At 34.5% G+C, this 25,713-nt stretch overlaps 2 protein-coding genes across 5 annotated transcripts in view; one reads left to right on the plus strand and one right to left on the minus strand.

Annotated features, from left to right (window-relative positions):
• LOC121380679 (leucine-rich repeat-containing protein 56-like) lies at positions 1-22,564 on the minus strand. 2 transcript variants are annotated; one of them, XM_041509618.1, is made up of 13 exons: positions 22,485-22,564; positions 18,087-18,197; positions 17,484-17,640; positions 14,760-14,798; positions 14,173-14,321; positions 13,337-13,516; positions 12,769-12,883; positions 11,894-12,092; positions 10,657-10,866; positions 7,436-7,575; positions 7,027-7,130; positions 5,245-5,553; positions 1-4,835 (listed from the first exon to the last, which is right to left on the minus strand). In XM_041509618.1, the coding sequence occupies exons 2-13, from the start codon at positions 18,119-18,121 to the stop codon at positions 4,625-4,627; spliced, it is 1,848 nt and encodes a 615-aa protein (XP_041365552.1). In that variant the 5' UTR covers positions 18,122-18,197; positions 22,485-22,564; the 3' UTR covers positions 1-4,624. The 2 variants fall into 2 exon arrangements, with proteins under 2 accessions (XP_041365552.1, XP_041365553.1); XM_041509619.1 differs by lacking the exon at positions 14,760-14,798.
• LOC121380681 (thymocyte nuclear protein 1-like) overlaps positions 22,158-25,713 on the plus strand; it is a 24,007-nt gene continuing 20,451 nt past the window's right edge. The window contains exons 1-3 of one of the 3 annotated variants that reach the window (XM_041509622.1): positions 22,158-22,200; positions 23,499-23,614; positions 24,989-25,057. In XM_041509622.1, coding sequence (XP_041365556.1) covers positions 23,567-23,614; positions 24,989-25,057 — 117 coding nt within the window. In that variant the 5' untranslated portion in view covers positions 22,158-22,200; positions 23,499-23,566. Of the gene's footprint in view, positions 22,201-22,582; positions 22,698-23,495; positions 23,615-24,988; positions 25,058-25,713 lie in introns of those variants that run through there. The other 2 variants (XM_041509621.1, XM_041509620.1) reach the window with 2 other exon arrangements.

Genomic DNA, 25,713 nt, shown 5'->3' on the forward strand with positions numbered 1-25,713 from the left:
TACACTTCACCATTTAATTCTGTATTCATTGGTTTGGTTTTCGTGAAAGATAAAAAAATATTTACAATGTATATTTTAATATTATATACAGAGATTTAAAATAAATTAATTTAGACATCCACAAATTAACAACAAAGTGTAGAATGCAAACACTATTTTTACATGTTAATTAGAATTCACTACAACAATAAAGTCTTAACATTGTGTTTGAATGAAGTTGGGAGGCTAAATAAACTGAATCAGCAAGGCACAGAACGTGATGTGTGTACAAGATTTCCAGGTAACCATTTTTTTTCACAAACTAAATATTCAAATACAGTTTGTAAAGACAACAATTTATAGAGACTATTAAATTTAACTACATTTATTGATAACATTTGCTTCAAATGAAATAGATCATGGTCTAGAAATTTTTAACAGATTATCTCAACATCCATTCTGGTTTGCATCCAAAGTCAATTCCTGGGACCTTGAAATGCTTAATTAATCTTAAAACCACTGATTTTAATATCCATGGTATGTACAGTACTTTTTCTGTTTTGCATAAAAATTAATTTTGAGCTATGGTGGTAGGATCTCATTAAGTGCATACGGTTGTTATGCACTTATGGTGATTTTAGTGCTAAGTTCACTTCGTGAAATGGGACCCTGCAGGATGATTATAAACATGTTGGATTTGCCCAAATTGATAACGAAAAATATCTAAGTAGTTTTTATCTGTAAGTTTAATGCAAAACAAAAGATCAAAATATTTTACCTAGCCTAATAACTGGGGTCAGTGGCTTTAAGGAAATTAAGCGCTTGGTCAGTACTGACAACAAGTTATGATATGTACCGACAAAAGAATTATTAAATTAACTAAGCTCAACTTAGGTGATGTCAATTAACATTTAAGCAATATTTCATGTGAGCCAATTTAATTTTCAAAAACCTTGCTAGAAACTCAAAAGATCACATATTATTGAAATGAACATGGTAAGAATGTCTAGTAAAATCATTAATCAAATTAAGATTTAACAGTCATCAGTCAATTAGTCTAGGAACATATTTTCTAAAACATAGGACACTAAGAACCAGAAATGGAAAGGACTATTTAACAACTCTCAACTCATTTTAAACTGCAGCTATGCTAGAGTATAATGTTGGTGCTAGACTAAACACCCAAAGCACATCGAGGTGCATTGAATGTGATTACTTCCAGTTGTTACATTAAATTTGGTTACAAGCGCTTCGAAAACATTTCAGTTCAGTTCGGTTCTATATATGATGTCACGTCATACAAAAGCGATACAGGCCATTCACATCCTCCACTTTGCAGGTTACTTTTGTATTTTAAAGGTAAAGGAAACCTGGATGGCGTCATATGGAATCAAAAACACAGGTAAATTACCTGTCATCATATTAAAGCAGCAGAACCCTCCTATTACACGCATTTGGTGTAGCACGTTCCAAAGTGCTTCATTGCGCTTTCGTGGCCAGTGTATCAAAGGTGTCATGATCAACTTCCAGTTCTATTCACTTCCAGTTTAAAGCACATTGATGTGCACTGGTGAAACCGTAATTGGTGTAGCACCAACATAAGATAGGAAAACTGCTCCACTAATTAGCAGCAAGGGATCTTTTATAAGCCAGTTGTGGGACTCTGGTTTTGGCAGATGTGGCAAAACAATAGGTCGCAACTTGGGCAAGTACTACTGCTGAGATACACCCCATTCCCCATTCGTATTGTCAAAGATTAAAGTAAAATTTCTCTATTGTACTTCACAATAATTTGCAAGACTTGGTAGCAAGTTATAAAGCATAGACCCCCACCAAAAAACACACAAAAAAACCTGCCTTCTTAATTATGCTAGAGCAGTCGTCTTTATTTTATTTGGTATATGGGAGTAGAAAATTCATTGGTTAGATGGGGGGGGGGAAATGTTATGCATGGAAGAAGTCTTGTTTGGCAACAACTTTCTAGCCTTTTCTTTCCTTTCCATGGAAGAACAATGAAAGGCAATTAACTGCAGAATAGAAGTATGATGCAAAATACTGTTTCAATATAATGTTTTGAACATTTCAACCATCATATTTATCAGCTTCTAAGTACATGCTGTACCAGTACTACAACCCATTTTAAAGACCAGGGCCTAATTCACGAAGGTCTCTTAGGCTCTGCTAGACAACAAAGCATCCTCTTTGCAAGTCTTTTAGCATTGCACTGCGAGATCACAAAGTTGCGAGTTTAGTGAATTAGGCCCCTGCTGTTAATTTGATAATATGCAACACTTAGCACTGGATCCAAATGAGAATCCTTGGGGTACTGAAAATAAAGGATTAGGATTATGGAACTACTGAATGAAATGAATCCTCTGTTGCAGCTGGAATGGAAATAAAACTACCTTTGAAATCCATAGAATGTGAAGAGGGCTGCACCAGTTATTAACCATATGATACACCCATCCAGTAACTGAGTGTCTCATTATGTTTTGTATTTCATTGGCAACAATTACACAATTGTTGAAGAAAACAGATCTATGGGATGCCTAGTGCTTTTTAACTTGTACAAGTTATAACATGTATTCATTAAGTGATCTTTAAAACAAAAGTGTTCATTATACACTTTCTTTCTGAAGCCAAATTAATTTAAAATGAAACTTAACAGGATACAAATATATACAAACACACTCATTGATCTTGGTTTACACTTTATATACAAAACACTTCCTTTTGGCGGGTAGAACTACAAAGTGTTCACAAAACAACCTTTTAATGCAAATTAATTCAACATTATCAAAGCAAGAACAATTTTTGACTATTTTTTATCAGGAAAACTAAATTATCTTTGGTTTATTCTCAGATTATTAATATTATAAATCTGTGAATACTCGTTTTCAATCTTGTAAGCAACACATACACACCCACACACACACCCACACACACCCAAGTGCATTAAACTTCAATACTAACAATTTTGGGAGACAGATTTGTGTTGTTATTAAGAGTAACATACAAAACTACATTTGCACCTTGAGGGAAGGGGTTAAACAAATATATGATGTATACCCTTAAATGAATAGCAACCAAATAAAAAAACGTCATTTGTTAACATCTCCAAACAATATATAGCATGTGAAATATGATTTTTTTTTTTTTGTATGTCAACTTACTTGTGGAATCAAATTAATTCACAACATGAAAAATATATTTAACAAAAATACATGAAATGGCCTATTTATAGTTGTATAAACGTTTTTGTAAAATTGCCATGTTTTAAGTGGTTAACGAATGCTGAACTTGCAGTACAATGTATGATGCCATATACTTAAATGTATCTTTTTTTCACAGATGTGTGGTCAAATTGATATACATTGTAAGTACTGTCAATTTATTAACAATTTTCACAAACATGTTTTCACTTTGAAGCAAGTGATAAAACTGGTTATCTACATATATGTGTGTGATGATGCAATTTGCATGGTAAAATGGTTATTGTAGAGTTAACTGTGGATGCTTTGTATGAAATAAACCCCCCAAAAAAACCCGTTGTAACTTTAAACCAATGAATTGAGCAAGTCTGGCATGTACTATTCCACATTTACAATATTCCATACTCTGAAAATACCATAAACAATTCCACCGTGGGGATAATGTGACTTTCGTCATTGAATATGACATTTATGGTTTCCCTCGATCTATACATTTCATCCCTATGTATATATAATGCCAGCAGGAATGACATCTGAAGTGGTGGGAGACACAATCTCTAGTCTTTATTTATATGCAGCAGGACAACAAAACAAAAAGACACACATTTTTGCACACCCTCCCCCATTTCTTACAGGCTTCATATAATAAATAAATAATTTAAATAGTTTTACAAAGCCCTTTCCACTCACACTTGGGCTATTCTAGAAGTGATCACAATGGTTGTGCATTTTTAAAAGCACCTGGCCTATTTTCTGCTGACCAACTCACACCCTGATTAATGTGATCATTTCAGAAAGAGCACTCGGTAATACTTTTTGACCCGATCTGGGACATTCTGACATCACTCTGCCACAGATGTTTATAATCCTCAAGATTTAACACCCTTTTGTGTCATTCTAACTATTAATGCTGTGATAAATATAATTATTTTTAAATAACAAATTGTAAACATTAACTTGTTTTTAAAAAATATATATCAATAAATATATTTACAACTGCATGCTACAGTTTGGTTCATGTCTGAAAGTAACTGATGTTTTTTAAAACTGGCTATGACAAAGTATCTGTGTACAAGTGAAGTACGGTGCTACAACGAATCTTGATGTTTCCTATTTTCTCTGTAATATTAGAACATCAGATGTCTTATCATGCATCTCCTGTCATAATTATGCCATCTCATTTTGGCTTTGGAAAAAAGCTGCAATATATTCCAAAACAGCTTCAGTGTTATAAAGCATGAATTTTAACTGTTTGCAATTCCGATGGACAACTTTAAGAAGCTGACGCATCTTGACAGAGTGACTAGACAAGAGGGCTGGCTCCTGGCTCATCTCTGTCACTGTTCTTGGTCCACACAACCACGACACGACAATATCACAGCAGTATGACTGGACGGAATGTGATCGGACGGAGAATGTGGGACGGTCCCATGCTAAGACTTTCGCACTGGAGGGCGGGGTGGCAAGCAGGGGACCTCAGGAAGCTGTCGCCGCATGCGTGCAGAGTTTGAGAAACCTAATGCTGCACGTGCTGTCGCAGGTCTCGAATTTGGAAAAACTAGTTCGAGCGGACTGCTCCTGATGACGGGCATTGGCAATCCTGTAGCTGTTGTCACCACTTCCGATTCACTACAAGTGTTTGACCTAGAAAGACAAATTTTTCCATATATATATATATCTTGTTTACTGTTATAATTTACTAATAGGTTGTAATTGTGACAATTCAGTTACTTTTTATCATACACTGTTACATTCAATAAAATCATTGCTGTAATTAACACTGTAATAATTTTTATTGTAAATTTGTTCATCATTTCATAAGTTGACCCTCCAAGTTATAAAATAGAATAATATATTAATTTTAAAAAGTCCACTTATAGATGAAGATATACAGTACTTTTGATAATTTTCTTTAACTTTGATTTAATTCACCATAATATTTTTTCTATTTTACAAAATGACTGAATGACTGAATGTTAAAAGACACTACAGTAAGCTATTGAGTATTAGATAATTGTTTTTCTGGTACATCATTGTAACTTCTAATGATTACCTGGATTCTTTAGGGTGTCTCAGGAACTCAGGTAGCCTGCCTGCATAACCTAACTTTTTATCTGGACTAATTTCATCTAATTCGAATGATTCATCATGTTTAAATCCGTGAAAACTTGCACTGGAGAGGTCCGGTTTGATAATGTTTGTGTTAACAGTCTGTTCGGTTAAATTGTTTTTTCTAGAGAATAAAATGGGTGACAGATCAATATCCTCCTCATCGGAATCCGAGTCTGACAAAGATAATTGTGTATTCTCGTCTATCACTAACACCTGGGGTGCTTTACTTTCTAAAATCCTCTGCATTCTCCTGTAAAGACAAAAAACAGGCATGTGATCAGTGGATATACTGCTAACATTTAGTAGGTAACTTAAAAAAGGATCATGAGTGAATTTAAGATTTCAACCACTGACAGTAAACCGCAAAGTATTAATAAACTGCATTGCATGAATGAATGACAAACAACATCCCAGGATTTATAAAACAAATATTGGCTACTAAAAAATGTTCATAAATCTCATGAATTTTTTTGAACGAAATCAATTAAAATTGAAAAACGCTAATAATACATAAAATACATTCAAACCTGCACAAGCAACCACAAGTGGCCATTTAACCTTCAGACTACTGAATTAATTGTTGGCAAAAACCATGTTGAGGGGCTACAAATGTACAACTTTTACTCACATATTTTCACTTAAATTTGTTTTATAAATACATAAAATAAAGTGTATTATTTCAATAACTCTGGGTTTTTTTTAAAACTTACTATGATTGAAATCCCAATACCCGGTATTTCATGATTTTATTTGGTAATAAATGGTCAAATTTATTATCAAATTAGCTGTCACAATCAGCTATCGATTCCTGAAAATTACAACGACGTGCCGCCATTGTTGTCAAGTGAAAATACTTGCCTAAAACGAAAACCTAAAGCTGCCAGACTTTAAAATAATGCATTTCCTGTCTATTATTATTTCCTGTGAGTGCCATGTGTATACAGTGTGCCGACTTGCGTGATGTCGGTCGAGATATCTCGCCTGCAGTAGTCAGAAAGTTATATTCCCCCATGCCCTCACTCCCCCATAATTTACAGTGTTAAGTGACCATCTGTCTACTGTGGCCTGTAACCATCTAAATAGGATACCAAATCACTAAAACGCCTATGCCACAGTGAAGTGTTTTATTTGATGTAATCTAAATATATTGTGTCGACTACTGGTTGTAACTTATAGTTTCTTGCTTATAATATTCATATATGTACATGCAGTTTGTTCTTGGTTGTCCTACTTTCTACAGAAGTTCAAGATAATGTTTTGATGTGCATCTCAATGTTTTTGTACAGTAACATTTAGAAATATAACCATGTAAATCATCAAGGTAATATGTCATAACTCAGAATCCTTCAAATGGCCAAGAACTTAAGCATTTAATTGTCTCCCGATAAGATTAAAAAAAATTGGGTTCTGGAATGATGGATTAATTTGTTAGTAATCATAAAATCAGAAATACATTTCAGACAACTAGAAAAACGAACTATTTCAAGCTAGAAGCCAGTTTTAAACTGAATACCAAACAATGTTCAAGAAAGACAAAACATGTTTAAAGTTTTATTATTTACAGTTAGTCAAGACAACTCTTTGGACATGGCTTCAATTTAATACATTTAAATACTGAAGACTGAGCGGTGATTAATCTTGGACCATCAGACTTGCAGTCAATCTGATCCAATTCCAACAAGACCCTTTGTCGGTGAATCCCAGTGATTGAATTATAACTGACCTATCATGATGGACTCTCCACTCCTTCAGCTCCTGCACTACACTGGCCATGTGTTGGTCATCATCTGGTTCTACATAATATGAATGTTCTACTTGGAAGCTCTTCTGAAAAAAGTAAACCCATCAGCAGATAAAAATAGCAGATAAAAAGGAGTTTTTGGTGTCATTCACAGTTGCATCAATAAATTTCAGGACAATGCAAATTTCAAAAAAGAATTTATAATAATTTTTTTTAGTAAGTATTGTGATGAACAAAGATATATGCAACTATAAACCAACCCATCACAAATACAATAATACCTATATCTCGCCTTTTGATTCATAAATTCGAAACAAAAACTAATGTTACTTTATTCTAACAACTGCAACACCTTCTGTTTGAAATATTAAGTGAAAGAACGCTTGTGTACCTCAGCAAATAATCTGGCTTTTGCTTTCTCTTCCCCGACATCAGACTGGGTAGCTTTTCTGCGTGTCCGTAGTGCTCGTGATGGGTTACCACAGATGACTATGCCTGCAGTCAACTCACTTACTGGATCCACCTCCACATCTAGCAAAGTAAAGATCTTCAGTGACTAAAGTACTGACCATGTTCAGCTGACCTACTAACATAGCAGTTGTAGTGATTTTGATGCCCAATTATGCATGATCTGTTTGATATATATATTTATTATCCAAATAGTTCAAAATATTCAGGGAAATATAACCAGTATGACCCATGTGTGTCATAATGATTTCACGTGCACAACGAATGACGTAATTTTGTTAGATCTGTGTAAACGCGTATCAATATGATGTCATTTCTGAAAATGATGTCGTTTCGTCCTCTCTTTTTAGTTACGTTTGAAACGTTTTGACATGGTCCGAGCTTGTTATTCGTCAAAATAATATTTTGGACAATGTGAATAATAAAGAAATTATTACACTCACGTGTGAATCATACTGATTTTATTAAACTCGTGTCAGGATTCATACACTCGTTTTTTAAAATCAGTACGAGACACAAGCTCGTATAATAATCTATATATATACTCAATGCAAAAAAAATCCTCTACACTTTTTAAAATGCAATATTTTCTAAAATACTTAGACAAGTTTCTACAAGGTTTATATATGTGATGCTATGACAATTTTTTAAAATAAATTCCCCCAAGCAAAAGTTGAAATTAGTCAGGCTTTTCATCGGTCGGTTCGGAAAACTTGTTTTGCACAAAAGGCAGTGCAGAATTAAACTGAAGTTTGTAAATGGCTACTTCATGCTGAATGTTAACCAATGAAAACAATTGAAAAACATATATCATATTAAAAATGTTTAAATGGCAAAGCTCAATCAAATTCATTGCAAACATGCAATAGGCATGGTTCAATTCATTTGGAGCGTCAAATCAGTACACACACAGTATGCCAGATGGTGAGATATAACCAACAATCCCACACCCTGTCTGCACTGCAAAGAGTGCAGAGACGTGTATAACAAAACTTGCCAACAAAATTGGTTCAACGTTTACATTAACTCAATACGACAACATCTATCAGCATTATTTTGACCTAACAGCAGACTAACACACTGTTAAAGACACTGAAGCATTTTCCTTAACCAATTTCAATTTGTCAAATGTGTTATAATTTTAACTGTTTGTTTTGTTTTTGCATCCACCCCCACCCCTAAGATAAATAACTGTTTTAATTTTTAAAATGTAATGCAATTTTGTGAAGTGGTCTGTTTGTTAATGTAATCTGGTCTGATATTATTATAAAACAAATTCTGTTAGAATTAATGTGAAAAATATTAAGTGTATAGTTTCTTTTGGCCTCCAGTATATACTACTCAAAAGAATTTAAGGGTCAAAAATTTATAACCAAATAAGTTTCAGAGTGTATTAGATTGATGATTTAAACTACACCAAAAATTTAATTTATTGTTCCATATTTACAAAAAAACACAAATAAACGTCACTGTATACAAGAAAGTCACATGACATGCTGTCAAAGTTGAAGGTTGTCAAACATGGATTTTACACATTAGAACATTCATTTAATAGTGTGTGAATCCACCCCTGGTGCGAATACACTCGACACATCGTTGCCTCATGCTGTTGATCAGACGTCTGAAGAACTCTTGGGGAATGGCCTGCCACTCTGCCATAAGAAGTTGACCCAGATCATGAAGGTTGGCCGGAGGGGCATGGTTATCCCGAACTCTCCTGCCTAATTCATCCCAGGCGACCTCTATTGGGGCCAAGTCAGGCGAATATGCTGGCCAATTCATCCTGGCGATACCTTGTTGTCTGAGAAAGTCCGTTACCACCCTGGCGTGGTGGGGTCTGGCATTGTCATCCTGCAGAACTGCCCCGCCGCCAATCTGCTGAAGGCCTGGGAGAACCAACGGCCGGATGATCTCATTCAGATAGCGGATTCCATTCAGATTGCCATCCACCATGGGGGTCCTGTGGTGGATAGAGATGCCGCCCCACACCATGACACTGCCACCACCGAACCAGTGACGTTGTCTAACGTTAACGTCAGCGAAGCGCTCCCCAGGACGTCTGTAGACACGAACCCGACCGTCGTTGAACTGGAGACTAAACCTGGACTCATCAGTGAACATCACTCGACCCCACTGAACACGTTGCACCGCAGATGAAGTGTGCACCGGTGACGTCTGGCCATTCTGTGACGTGGTAGGAGTGGTGGTCGAACAGCCTGGCGACGGCAGCGTAGATTATTGGCTCTCAGACGATTGCGTATGGTTTGATCAGACACTCGAGTTCCAGTCGCAGTCCGCAGATTGTCACGTAATCGGCGTGCAGTGGTTGTGCGTTGACGTAGAGCCATATTGGTGATGTAGCGGTCCTCTCTATTTGTAGTGCTTCGGGGTCTTCCCGAACGTGGACGATTTCGAACAGAATTCGTTGCTTGGTACCGTTGCCACAGTCGGCCAACGACACTCTGACTGACACCAAGTCTCAGAGCAACATTTCTTTGCGTATTGCCATCCTGAAGCCAAGCAATAGCCCTTCCTCGATCTTCGATAGTCAGTTGACGTCGTACCATTGTCGAATTTGGAATGTGCACCGTACACGAACGCAAGCTCCAATTATACGGAAATTCAGCATTGGGAACATGGAATACACATGCAAAGCGTGCAAATGAAGCGCTTTGTGAAAAAGCAAGTTATGGGCACTTAGCAGACCTTTCGCTTTCGCCCTAATTTACGTGCAAATATAAGCATGTTTTTGCCATTAGAACTAGTCAACAGTGTCAATGACAGTGGATTTTAATTCATTTATGGGTTGCTTAGACCCACTTTCGTCAAAATGGAACAATACCATGCGTGACATTATGGTCTAGCTAATATAATTGACATTCAGAAAATAATGTCGAAAATATCGTCTGACCCTTAAATTCTTTTGAGTAGTATATATATATATAGACATAGTAAAGTGAGTAAAATATTAAAAATATTCTTTAATATGCTAACAAAGCCTAATGTCAAGTTTTCCATTAAAGGTGACATGATTATAAAGTTTCCAAAGTCTTTGTTAAAAATACCAAGTCAAATTTCAGTGATAAAATCGTGAAAATGATGAACAAACAAGGTACAACTGCATATTGTTATGCTGTCACTCACCACTTGAGTGAGGTCTGTTAGCTGATGGCGGTCGATCAGCAGAAGTAGTGGGTCGAGCAATGTCTACTGTAGCAGGCCGTCGCATACTGGTTAATGGTCGAAATGCTGACATAGGCCTCAGAGTAGAGCCTGGTTTGTATGAGGTAGCGGGTCGCAGGGCAGCTGTACTAGGTCGTGAATTCCTGGCAGATCCAGGGGCAGAGCCTTCTTCTACAAAAAAAAAAGAAAAAGAAAAAAAAGGTAAGCATACAGCTAAATCTGATTTGAAATTGCAGGTGTGTGATACAGATGGCCACAAGAGACAAAGACTGGGTTGTTGGAGACAAAAACTGGGTTGTGAAGGTGAACAGCAAAAGAAGCTGAAAGATAGGAGGAGCTAACAGATCATCAAGAAATAATAATTTGAAGAAGAGAAAGGAAACGGGCAAGTATGATTGTTTTAAAAGTGTCCGTGAAAGGGTTTCATTAATGTATCAGACACCGGCCTCGGTGGTGTCATGGTTAGGCCATCAGTCTACAGACTGGTAGGTACTGGGTTCAGATCCCAGTTGAGGCATGGGATTTTAATCCACATACCAACTCCAAACCCTGAGTGAGTGCTCCGCAAGGCTCAATGGGTAGGTGTAAAACCACTGGCACTGACCAGTGATCCATAACTGGTTCAACAAAGGCCATGGTCAAAGATCCTTGCTGCCTGCCATAACAGAGTAGCATATGTGGCAACAGCGGGTTTCCTTTAAAAAACCAGTGTCAGAATGACCATATGTTTGATGTCCAATAGCCGAAATTCAATGTGCTCTAGTGGCGTCATTAAATAAAACAAACCTTTTTCATTAATATATAACATAAAGTCAACTGGATGTACATAAAATATGAAAGAAGTTTGGAGGAAGATTTTTAAAGTACCAAACAATCTTGCTAGTCACTCATCACCGTATTGGCTATTTACAGTATTTAAAATTCTAGATCTCTGAAATAGTAAGTAAAAACTAATTAATGCAAATATTTTGAAGTAACTATTTATAAGCTTATTAGTGTCATCAATAATTTTTTCATAATCTAGTGTTACTAAATTTGAAAAATAAAAATTGATCAAAACTGAAAATGAGCCTTAATATTCCATATAAATAAAATCTTACCATCTGCTGAATTACAACAAGTAAAGATGTGCCAGTCATAAATGCATGAGACTAATATTCACACATTTGTCTGAATTCTGTTGGTCAAATGTGGGTACCTGATTCAGTGTTGTCTTGACTTTCTAACGGTTCCTCCATCATCAAGGCATCTTTTTGCAATTCCTGAAGATATGCCCAGTCATCGTCAAAGGCATTTGGTTTCACCTTTGGTACCTGACCTTCAATCAAAGCCTCATCATCAAGAATCCGAAGATGAGGTAGAATTTTCTTAACAGCTGATCGATAGTTGTACGAAATCTAAAACAGAATGACTGTTACATGCACTAACCTGTTACAAACAGCAAATGTTACAAACACTGAATTGCATATTAAAGACACCATCTTAGTTTTCCTGCTCCATTTCTTATAAAATTAATGTTCAACTAATACAAATGCCAGGAAGACTATAGAAACACACTGGATTTGTTAAAACTGAAAATTTATGCAAACAATGTAAGATGTAAATTAATGGTAAGAAAGCTGTAATGGCATAACATATTTTTCACTGGCTAATAACTATGATCATCAGCTTTAATGCAGTAATTGTAATGTAACATTAAACGTAGGAAGAAACTGCCTGCAAGTAGAAAAGCATTGTAGGTGCTTACAAGTATGCAGGAATGAAAAACAAACACTCTGCAATAGTCTCACTAAGACCACATTTAAAACTTGTAAGAGAAAAGGCAGGTTTGTGATATGGACCAAGCACCTGCCCCGACTGGGAAGAGGTTGTAAATTATGTTTTTACCCAATACCCAGCACATATTGTCGATATACAATTTGTAAATTTTCAGTGAACTAATGCAGGAATAAATCTTACAGAGAACTGTATATTTAGTTTATAAGGAAAAAGGTTAAAACTAAATTTTAAGGATAAGTGCTAACCAACGCCATATACAAGAAGAGGTATAAACTACTGCAGTATGTTACCTACCTTTGTGCTGTCTGGCGTCGGGGCAACACAGACAGGGTTGCCCTCCAAGGCAAGACTCTTGAGATTCTGACACAGAGACAGATACTGAACTTGAGCTATGTCATCAATGTTGTTGCTGAAAAACAGTAAAAATTAACAGGATGCATGATTTTATTTTGTAAATTCAACATAATTCTAAAAACTACAGGTTTCTAATATTGCTAAAATTGATCACTGTTAGTGATACAATGGCAGGTATGAAATTAGTTTGCAAAAACAAATGTACTTTTTTTTTTTAAGCTGCTCTAACACAGGACACTTTCTCCCTTCTTTAGTGTAACTATGTATATTTAAAATGGCAACAGACTTATCATACCAAGGCATGGGACCATAATGTAGACACCAAAAACATATGTTTTATTACCAATGTAGCCGTGTTTATATTTTCAATTATAAAACAACATTTCAAAATAACAAGGCAAAATTGCAGCATTAAGTAAATTTATATTAATGAATGGACAGTGAAAGGTTTAATTAAATACAAATTTATAAAATAAAAACAAAAAGAAAGGAAAGGAAAAGGACCTACCCCTCCAAATCGAGAATCTGCAGAGTATCAAGCATGCTCAAAGGGCTGATATCTGATATATCATTGTATGACAGATAAATCTCTTTGAGACTAGACATGGAAGATATTCCATCAAGTTCATTCAGTCCACAGCGGGACATCCACATGACATGAACATTTCTTAGTGATGATCCCACGTCTCTGAAATTAAACAGTACATTTTGTGTCAAATGCAGGTTTTAAAAACTAAACCACTCGAACGTATAGAGATGAGATAAATATCTCACCAAGTTCTCCCAAACATAATACCTTTTTATTTTAATAAAACAATTTAAAAAAAATTAAAATTTTATGTTTCAATATGTTCAGGTACACTACTGGGTAATAGCTATTTATAAATGTCTTTATCATCAGACATACACCAGAAATATTAGTTTAAAAGGTCAGTAGCTGATGTTATCAAGCTACTAGGTTTGATATGTGCAACTAGGTTTTGTGTTTATTTATTCTAATCCCCACCCTCTGAAACAAAAACTGAAACTTAAACCACAATACTCATCTAAAACTACACCCAATGACACGCTTGATAGTGTATACGTTTTTTGTCAATACTGAACTATGCACAGAGATATATTAAACCTATAAATCCAGTGCATGTAATGTGACAACTAGGACTCATTAAATATTATTGGAAGCCAAAACAAATACACAGATGCTTACTATATTACTTCATCAGTCATAATAAACTGATGCTTACACAAACAGTACTCCAAGAGGATGGATGGAAATTTGAGGGATCAAGCAACAGGGAAGGGTGAAGGAAAAAGAAAGGAGAGGTGAGGTGGTAGCCAGCATACCTTATCCGTGGAATGACACTGTCTGACAATTTGAGCTGATGGAGGTTTGGCAACAGGGATCCAAAGTTACCCAGACTCGTCTCCTCTGTGTTGACCTTCAGTTCCAGCGATTCCACCTCATCCAGATTCTCTACACCTGTTATCAGACGCTGCAAACACAGGCACAATATTAAACAATAAAACAAAAAAAAATGTTTTTTTTTTTTTTTTTTTTAAATTTAAATAGGTACTGTTGCTAATCAAAATTTAGAAAACAAAATATTTTCTGGTCAAACCACTAAAATGATAAATGTATTTACATACATAAATTACAAGTGAACATTTTCTTAGAAATATTTCAATAATAAAGTTAATAAAGTAGCTGCAAATAATTAACATGTTATAGCAGTATCTGATTAAATACATTTAATCTTTTTTTAGGAATTAAACTACAAAAACATTTTTAGAGACATGACTACTTTTAATCGGCTATGACTAAAAAAGTATTTTCACTGTGAATTTTAACAGACTGAAATAGTATTTTGACTGACTAAACATATAAAAGATATTACAAGGCATATTTGCACATCTAAAGAACCAGTCCCTACCTCAGTTAAATTTTCTGTTTGAGAGTCAGGGTCTGTGGGCTGTGGGTAAAAAAAAAATCTTTGAAATATACTTAATTTTTTTTAATTCTTGGAATATTCAGATATAAAAGTGATACTTAACAGCTATTTTAATTTAGGGATCTGAATCCATAATGACAGCATGTTTTTTCAAGTTCAGACCAAGAATGTTGTCTTATTATGACGTTAGTTACAGCTGGAGAATTTGTTCTAGTGTTTTCAGTCAGGTACAAGTGAATGTTCTTTTCTTTAGTGCATCTGTGCAAATATACCTTGTGAAGAATAATGTTATAATACACCAATGAAAAAAAATGTGTATAGGCAAAACAAACTAAGAAAAATATTTAAACAACAGATGGCAATAATTGATGATGTGTACAATTAAACAAGAACTAAGCATGCCAACACCAGGATATCAGATCCCCAACATGTATCAAAATTAATGAATCTAAAAGTTTGTAAAGGCAATGCTAGCAACATCAAAATTTAGTGTGATCAGCATATTACATGTACATATAAAATATATTCATTAACCATTTAAGAGTCTTCCTATATTGATTACAACTTTATGGTCTTGAAATAGTACTGCTTTGAATATATTGCTGAAGGTAATATTTTTTTTTTTTTTACTGATATTGCAACATCACAGATGGTGTTTTAACCCTATAGTCTGTCCCATCCTCCTACAAAAATGTTTTTGTAAATAATTTCAATTTGGTTTGGCTTAAGAAGAAAAGTATAAGTGTTTTGGAAATAAAAATTTACAAAACTATTTTTGTGTGCAATTTAGAAAACAATCGGCTCAGAAAGAAGTAAAGTTTGTTTTATTTAACGACGCCGCTAGAGCACATTGATTTTTTATCTTATCATCGGCTATTGGACGTCAAACATATGGTCATTCTGACACTGTTTTTAGAGGAAACCCGCTGTCGCCACATAGGCTACTCTTTTTACGACAGGCAGCAAGGGATCTTTTATTTGCGCTTCCCACAGGCAGGATAGCACAAACCATGGCCTTTGTTGAACCAGTTATGGATCACTGGTCGGTGCAAGTGGTTTACACCTACCCATTGAGCCTTGCGGAGCACTCACTCAGGGTTTGGAGTCGGTATCTCGATTAAAAATCCCATGCCTCGACTGGGATCCGAACCCAGTACCTACCAGCCTGTAGACCGATGGCCTGCCACGACGCCACCGAGGCCGGTTCGGCTCAGAAAGAAATAACTTGTAGTAAATTCCATAGTATGAAAAAAAGGTCAAAAAATTACATTTGTGGGATCAAATAGACAATAACACCTGCAAATCTAAAAACTCCATATGGTTATCTCCTAATTAGCAGTACTCTGGAAAAACCCATATTTTGATTTTTTTTTTAAATATATACATGTCCCTTTTCAATTCACCTCCTTTATCATCAGCATTTTTCTTTTACTTTATCATTTTTTTTTTTTAGCTTTTACAAAGTTTTATCATCTTACAGAAGCAGAAGTAAACAAATAACCGCAGCATCATCTATAGTGGAATCAAGACAATACAATTTGACCCAAGTTATTCATCTACATGCCTGAAGTGCAGTCTGTCTAGGATCGATCCCCATCTATGAGCTCAATGGGCTATTTCTTTTTCCAGCCAGTGCATCATTACTGGTATATCAAAGGCCATGTTATGTGTTATCCTGTCTGTGGAATGGTGCATATAAAAGATCCCTTGCTACTAATAAAAAAATGTAATGTGTTCCCTCTCTAAGACTATATGTCAAAATTATCAAATCTTTGACATCCAATAGCCGATAATAAATAAACCAATGTGCTCTAGTGATTTCATTAACATAAACAAACTTTAACTTTAACAGTCTACATGGGTAAAAGCAGTCTAACCCCAGTATGATTGTGGAGTTAAAAATAACACAGGTTAAATTTTAGCTCTGTAATCACTGTATAGATGCTTGATCCAGGTTAAACAAAATGTGCTTAAATCAACCTTATTATTTCATGATTTGTAGAAATAAATTTCTACATTTTATTTGTGAAATTAATAAAACCATGAATGATGCCAGTATAACAAACTGGAAGTTGCTGTTAAAAATTACCACTTTATAATTAAATGTATAATTAAGCATTTTTTCCAAATGATAAGCAAATTCACAATTAGTGTACTGTAATTGCTCCTAAATTCATTAAAAAACCATTTAGTCTGATAAAATTCTCAACTCATACTTTGAACTTTTAAATTTTTTTCATAAAAAGCACAATTAACTTATGTATACTTGAACAAAGATTACTTTTTACAGGGCCAATACAGGAAGAAACTAAATTAAATTAATATCACACAATAATTCTAAAATATGTTTTTGGTATGCTGACTTTGGGGACAAATCCCCACTGCTGCCCAGTATTAAAAACTGCATCAATGCCATATGAAATTCAAATGAAACTCTGTCACACCACAAACTGATACCTGAACCAAAATTTGTCAAATAGTTCCTACTTGAATTTAATAACCTGTACATACAAATAACTTAAACCCTGAATTAAAAACTTTGTCTTATCTTTGTTTCCTGCCTTCATGAATCGTATCAATAATCAACCTCATCCCAGTGTCATAACCGTTAAAAACTAAAAATACCCTATATACACTAGCATTATATAATGTATGAAATGTCTAGGAAAAAAAACTTGGTCAGAGAAGCCAAAAATGACTTCTTACCAGTTTATTTGGAGACAAATACTGTTCTATAAGCAGGTCTGACTCTTCGAAGACCATAGGGTTTGGATTGATCCTGGTGTCTTTGTACTCGGTAATGTGTACACCTCGAGCAAGAGCCGAGCTTGGACACTGCAAGTTGGGTTCCATGTTGTATACACTGTAAACAGAGAGTAGTACATGTAAACCGGATACACAATACATAGAACAATTAAACCACAGCCACTGTATTTGTTATTAAAATAAATAAATATTTTATTCTTCAAATAGTAGGCAGGATAAAGTTGTCATAAAGTGTTTTTATCCAATTCTCTGTATACACAATACATTTATGTGTATTAATCTGTTTCAATTTTGTATGAAATTATTTTTATTACTTTTAATAAATAGATCTATAACATTCCATTTTTACTTAAATTTGAACCTAGGCCTAGTAATAGAATGTAGATTTTTCAACTTTAAAAAAAAAATCAGCTGAGAAAAGCTGATGATACACTAGCTAGTATATGAGAAGATGGGACACAGAGGAGAAAGATTTTATAATATGAAATATGATGGGAACTTGAAAGTGGTATTACCCACTGAATCAATACATACAAGTCTAACCTTTGCAACTGAAGGGCATTCTGAACTAAAGCCATTTATAATGACATTGGAATGCAGCTCAGCGTTTTGTTGAGATGCAGTTTCCTCAACTCCAAACTATAAACATCATACCTGAAAAGAAATTAAAAAGAAAATTTATATTTCTCAAATTTATTCAAAACAAACATCATCCAAGCTACAAATTTAGCAGAATCCTGTGTGTTCATGATGATGACTCCCAGATTTTGGTCATAAGATAGTCAACTTTTGTTGTTTGTGATCCTGTCAGAATCCTAAGTTTTTTAAAACTTAATAACGTATAATAAACTGTTTATAAACGCCTTCCAGGTGTTCTTTTAAGATATTATAAACATCAGCATTTTTATATGGTTTTACTTCGGAACATCCTCGTAAACTCCTGGCAAACAAACGTTTGTGAGAACGATCATGTTGTGGAAAATACTAGACCAAAATACATTACAATGACTGCTTTTCAACATAATTCAGGTCATCTGGTCACAAGTTTAATTAGTACAAGCTCAAAAAAAAAAAAATATATAAAAAATTATTTGTTAAAGTTTTTCATCTCTTTTTATGTCCAGCCAAACTGGAATTATTGACAATAACAAATATGTGCTGGTATCCACGTTCACAGTTGAAAATTATACTACTAACATGAAATGGCTGATGTGCATGTCCACTGTTGTCACTAACTGCAGTTGTCACACTAAAAGTTTGTTTTGTTTAACGACACCATTGATTTATTTATCATCATGCAGCCATTTGATGTTAAACATTTCGCATTTTGATATATAGTCTTAGAGGAAACCTGCTACATTTTTCCATTAGTACTAATAGTAGCAAGGGATCTTTTATATGAACCATCCCACAGACAGGATAGCACATACCATGGCCTTGATATACCAGTCATGGTGCACTGGCTGGAGTGAGAATAGCCCAATGGGCCCACAGACAGAGATTGATCCCAGACCTACTGCACATCTTGTTACACTAACTCACAAACATTTATCACATAAACAACCAGTTCAGCCAGAGGGGACTATAGGTTCCATTAGACCAAATCAATTCCTATTGCCGATAATGTTAACGTTTACTAATAAAACTAATATAAGCAGCGTTTCAACACACCCAGGAAGTACAGCAATAGAAAGTGTGGCACCTCACATCTAATCTAGCTGCAAGAAAATGGGGGGTCACGTATCATTTAAGAGATTTAATTTAATAGCAACCGTCATTTTTGCTGAAAATTGCAGTTCCATTTTTGGGGGTACCCCGCATTAGTTTCAACCTCTGGTATATACTGCATAACAACTGTATAACAAATAAAAGTGTATTTATTTATTGTCAATGGATAATAGTATTTGCACAAATAATCAATGTCACATATTACTACCAATCACACCCACAGCTGCTTTTACTCCATAAATATTTGACGGTGCACGTCAAACTTTGACACGGTACTCTCTTCTTTGGTACTATGCAACCTATATCAACAAAATATATTTTTCAAAAAGTGTCCAATTGTGTGTTTTCATGACTATCAGGATCTTCTGTGTTCTGATATGATGTGACAACATAATTGAAAGTGTTGTTCCTACAGTGCAACCTGATTTAATGTACACCTCAGGAAGCATCAGTGTTATGCAAAGTTGTATACAAATGCAATATATCATATTTAAAACAAATAATAAATAAAAATACTACTCTTGAAGATACATACTATGGGTTGGTTGTGTATGCTTAGTTGTATATGTAGTGTGTGCATGCATAGTCAGAGTCTCTCATTTCCAATAAATAATTACCTTAAAACTCATTTATTGCAGTGACCCTGTGTTTTGAAAGACTTTAATGGGCATATGATAAGAACTTCACTAGAAAAAAAGCATATTACATGTGGTATCTGAAATGAACACCACTGCATCCACAAATAGTAGTAAATTAATGTGGTACACATCATGGTGGGGTAAACACCCAAGGTATGGACTATGCTTGGATGTCAAGTCACTGAATGCAATATTTTCAAACCCATCAGCCTAGTTGGTTTTTATATATGCATTATTAAATCCACTGACAGCTACCAATATATCTGTTGATATTTTATTAATAATCTCCAGTGATTGGTGCTTACAGACATGTATCATATCTAGTTATCATTTGGGTTTTACATCTTTATTTTTTATTTGTCATAAAAAAAGCACATTCAATCCATCAAAAGAGTGTGAAAGTCATTTTTCTTTAATTATTTTCTGTTTTAACTGAATATAATATTTATATCGTATGCATTACTACAATCTGTAATGTAACACATCATTTACATAGTAATATTGGAAAATATAGCTTTACAAGTGTGGTAATAGTGGAAGATAATACTAACACATTCCTAGGTAGATTAACAAATGTGTCAAAATTGCTCTTGTACTTGGTATATACTTCAAATACCCTTTACTATAGAAAACTCACTGAATTTATGGACAAGATTTAATGAACTGACCTAAAGCTATCATTACCAAGCTTATATTTGTGTACAAATAAAGAAGAGAATGCAAAATGGCTACACAGAACCCACTTCTGTAGATTTTAATGTTTTTGCCAAACTCACAAAAACAATTGTAAAAACTCCCATATTTGCCTAAAACATAATTCACCAACCTAAAAAGTATGTTAAAATTACAGCAGAAATCAGGTTATTTAAATATAGTCATTCCAGAGCCAATTGCATTCAAATACACATTGTTAATGGAGATCTAAAAGCTTAACCTAATATCAGCTAACATTATTTTTTAACTAAAAATAAATTATTACTAATAGCTTATTTCATCTTGCCTAGACTTATTATCCTAAATAAGATTAGTGTTATATGACATGTCCATCACCTTGGATAAATAAGCTTTAAAATATTTTAAGTAAAAAAATATGGGCCAAAATCTCCAATTGGTCAGCACAGACTTTTTTTCAAACTCTATTCTCAGCAGTGCACAGTAAATTAATGCCAAGGTCAAGGTCATTATGAACTCCCATGCCTGAGTGTAACCTAATTAAGCAATTATGACTGTCAAATAACAGTAAATGGCACACAATATAAAATAATGATAATATAGTGAATATATGCTATAGGTTCCATTAGACCAAATCAATTCCTATTGCCGATAATGTTAACGTTTACTAATAAAACTGATATAAGTAGCGTTTCAACACACCCAGGAAGTACAGCAATAGAAAGTGTGGCACCTCACATCTAATCTAGCTGCAAGAAAATGGGGGGTCACGTATCATTTAAGAGATTTAGGCAAGAGCTCCACCCGTTCCCCCCATCATTTATAATAGTTTAGGGTTAGGGTTAGGGATAGAGTTAGGATTAGGGTTAGGGATAGAGTTAGGGTTAGGGCCCCATGCCCCACTTTTCTATATATACCCCATCAAAAAATCCCTCTTTAGATCGATAACTAATGGGGGGAACGGGCGGTACACTTTCCGAGATTTAATTAATGTTTTTAATAGCAACCGTCATTTTTGCTGAAAATTGCAGTTCCATTTTGGGGGGTACCCCGCATTAGTTTCAACCTCTGGTATATACTGCATAACAACTGTATAACAAATAAAAGTGTATTTATTTATTATCAATGGATAATAGTATTTGCACAAATAATCAATGTTACATATTACTACCAATCACACCCACAGCTGCTTTTACTCCATAAATATTTGACGGTGCACGTCGAACTTTGACACGGTACTCTCTTCTTTGGTACTATGCAACCTATAGGTTTCATCACTATCTTTCCCAAATTCAGTTTTCCTGACTTCCTGAAATAATTTCCATTTCTGCACCTCTGTTAATGCAATATGTAACTGTAATGATACACTAGGCCTATATATTATATTAGTATATATAATATATATATATATTCATAATATTGGACACAAAATAATGTTTACCTTTTTTTCTCTCAAATATGTTTTATTATTTGTTTTTAAAAGTGCTCCCTAAATAAATGTGTTACCATATCAACGGTGGTCAATATTTTGAAATGCCCCATTTTAAAATAGTACGGTTTTCGAGTTTGGACGGTTGTAATCACCAGTAATGGGGAGCATATCATTTGATACAACAGATGTAAGTCAGTTTGTAATGGATTAGAGCAGTTGATAATTCTTGCAAACAAATACAAATAAGTTACATCAACTATGTATTTGACATGGTGTCATAATGTTTTGGTACTGTTAATAAGTGAGAAAATATTTAACATTAAAATATTTTAACGCAAGAGTTCCATAACAACCAGCTAACAACGATCGGATGTATAAGATTTGGACAATAACCTTATAATCGAAGTATCAAAACCTATATTCAAATCTCATAAAATATAAACAATCACATATTGCAGTCAAATGTATTACCTAAACACCCTAACAATGTTGTTTTAGCCGTACAAAAATGATCGTCGCAACGCACACAACAACTCCATCTTGGAATGTTTGACGATTTACGCATGCGCTAAGCGTACAGACGGCAGGTGCAGGACACGACTTTGGACCATCAATTTAGCGAGGGAAACTTTAAACTGAAATAGGACCTCATGGCTCCTAAAAGAAAAAGACAAAAGGAAATTGGTAAAACGGCCAGCTATAATTGTTATTGGTTTCTCACTATTTTAGCAATAAAATGATCATGACAGTATATTTTCTTATTTAGATAGTAGGCCTATTTACTTTTTTTTAGTTATTAAAAAATACAAAAGTCTGACCGTTTTACAAATTCGGAATCGAAATTCAAGAGAAAAATTGTAAATACGGATTGCTGTTATTGTACCTTTATGACGTGAAATATTTTCCAGTACTTATAACAGTTGTTTGTAATGAATGAATCAATGTTTAATAACACCCCAGCATAAATAATATATAGGCTATTCAGGCACACATGCATGGGGAGGGTTTCGGGGTCCATTGGGGGGGGGGGGGGGTTGCAGCATTTAAAAAAAAAAATTAATACGTTTTTCTGGGAAGTATTTCTCAACACCCCTATAAACTTTGCTTGCCAGTCTAGAGCACCCCCAACCTTACTAAAGATTCCTGCAGTGTGGTGTCAAACAGATGATTTTAATGAGAGAAAGACAACATGTATATAAGACGTAAAAGAATTATATGGCACTTTATAAAATTAACCTGTGAAATTATATCGTACAGTCCATTATTGCATTATGACAAGTTCTATCCATATTTTACCAATGGCAGGCATAACAGAATTTAATGCACTATTCAAAGTTAAGTGCACTTTGCCCTTGTGAGATCCTCTTTGGTATACTACAACCTTCATGAGGATTTGTAATGTCTGTTAGCATACTGATTTCATTCCATGCAGCATGTGTACATTTATTCAATTATAAACAATTTTTAAAATATTATTTTGAGAAGGTAAAGTCCGATTGAGAAAGGCGAAGATTCCAAAGCTGTCTGAGAGTCTGGGGTATAGCCACTGGTTAATGAAGTCTGAGCCAGACAGTCGTATTGAAAATGGCATCGATGTTAAGGTAATCTTTTTGTTGTTAGGGTTCAAAATGATCTTTTCATCCTAATGAGCCCAGATTATAGGCCTAATTTAGGTGGAGGTTGTTGGGGTTTTGGGTTTTTTTTTTTACTTCATGTATGCAGTTTGTTTTAACCTGTTATTAGGACTGTTTAACTTTAAAACAAACTAACAAACTGCCACAGTTTATTGCTTGTTCTGTTTGACCTATCTTATTTACATCAAATGACTAGATTTTCAGTTGCATATATTATTTTCGTCATATATATATATATATATGTATGTATGTATGTATGTATGTATGTATGTATGTATATGTATATATATATATATATATATATATATATATATATATATATATATATATATATAAAAATAAAGTTTTGTGTAAATGGTAAATTAAAAAAAACAAATTACTTATTTTTCTAGAAATGTTTTTTGTTTACATGAAATATATAATGTAAACATTTTACATGAATGAAGTGATGAATTTGATATGTCATACCACAAAAAGCTTCTTTGTTTTGCTTGAGCATGTCGAAAGTTAAAAATAAAGATGATTTGTCCACTTTTTTGTTGAAATGCAGGGTAAAAACAATAAAAGATTGAAATGTCATATGTTAAATTGGCCTTATCCTATTCACAGCATTACCCATTCTTACTGTCACAGGATAAAACTGATAGCCTAAATCAGTACCCTTTTATTCTCTATATGCAGACCTCCCCATTTAAGGGGAGCTTTAGGCCTCTTGAGAATTGAAAATTTTAGCAACCCATTTATGCGTTACTCAAAAATAAATTCAAGTAACCCATATAATTTTTGCATAATCTGTCATTATTGTGTAAATGATGTCCAAAATTTAATTTAAATGAAAAATGGATTACAAAAAATATCAACACAAGCGTTGTGCTAACGAGATGATTGGGGTTGCAATTTTCAGAAGCTTGGACTTTTACTCTGGCTCTCTATCACTCCCCTAAGACTAGTTCAAGGAGAGTAATAGCTAGCTCTCCTTAGAATGTGAATGTTAAAAACAAGACAGGGTTGGGAATTCTCCTCGGATCAGCTGTTTTCCTCTCATGGAACATTGCGTTTCCTCGCATTTTAATCGTCCTTTCCTCCAAAATGTGTCAGATGGCACAGACTTTAACCTAGGATTTCAAGAATTTCCGGGACCCCTCTAGATTTCCTCTTTTTTACAGTTCACCAATTCCCACCCCTGACAAGAGGATCAATAATCAATAGGTTAATATCCTTAAATTGGCTCCCCATAATCTTTAATTAGGGGAGCAATTAATCACTTCCCTCAATTTGTTTTTCATTCAAGGTTTGTAATTAATAAATATATCAGGTCATTTATTATTTGCTTTCTTCCAGTTTGGTTTGGAGGATTTGAAGAAGGAGCCAAATCAGACTGCATGCTGGGATGGTGTTCGAAATTACCAGGTTTGATTGATAATTTTAGTTTGTGTAGGTTTCTATTTTTGTGATAAATAAAATACATATATGAGTATTGTCTTGTCTTGACAGCAGTTGGTATCACAGATGTAACTGGATTAACTGGTGAGTTGATAATTTTAGATATAGAGTTATGGCCCTTTTGGTTATCACTTTCATGAAAGGTATTTTTCTTTCATAATACCCAATGCATTAAATTGTTTAATCAGAAAAACTTCCAATACTCAGTCTAGAGAATGAGGAAATGTAGTTGTGGAGAGTGGGATGTAGCCCACTGGTAAAGCACTCGGCTGATGCACGGTCAATCAAGGATCGATCCTTGTCAGTGGTCCCATGTGTTATTTCTCACTCTAGCCAGTGCACCTCGACTGGTATTGGTAGTGGTATGTGCTTTCATGTCTGTGGGATAGTGCATATAATAGATCCCTTGCTATTAACAGAAAAATGTAGAGGGTTTCCTCTCTAACATTATATGTCAAATTTCCAAATGTTTGACATCCAATAGATGATGATTAATAGAGAGAAAGAGACAGAGAGAGATACAAAACCCACTGCTCCTACCAACAAACTGCAACAGATCATTTATATGTCCTTGCTCGTAGACAAGACAGTACATATCACAGTGTTTGATGTACCACTTATTG

The sequence above is a fragment of the Gigantopelta aegis genome, chromosome 9 (genome assembly GCF_016097555.1).
Source record: "Gigantopelta aegis isolate Gae_Host chromosome 9, Gae_host_genome, whole genome shotgun sequence".
NCBI classification, from domain to species: Eukaryota; Metazoa; Mollusca; class Gastropoda; order Neomphalida; family Peltospiridae; genus Gigantopelta; species Gigantopelta aegis.

Excerpts from the sequence above, each read along its gene's own strand:
- LOC121380679 (XM_041509618.1), bottom strand. The coding sequence starts at position 18,121 with ATGGCTTTAGTTCAGAATGCCCTTCAGTTGCAAAG. Across the intron at positions 10,867-11,893 it reads TCAAGACAACACTGAATCAG|AAGAAGGCTCTGCCCCTGGA; the intron begins GTACCCACATTT and ends TTTTTTTTGTAG. Across the intron at positions 7,131-7,435 it reads AAGCCAGATTATTTGCTGAG|AAGAGCTTCCAAGTAGAACA; the intron begins GTACACAAGCGT and ends TACTTTTTTCAG.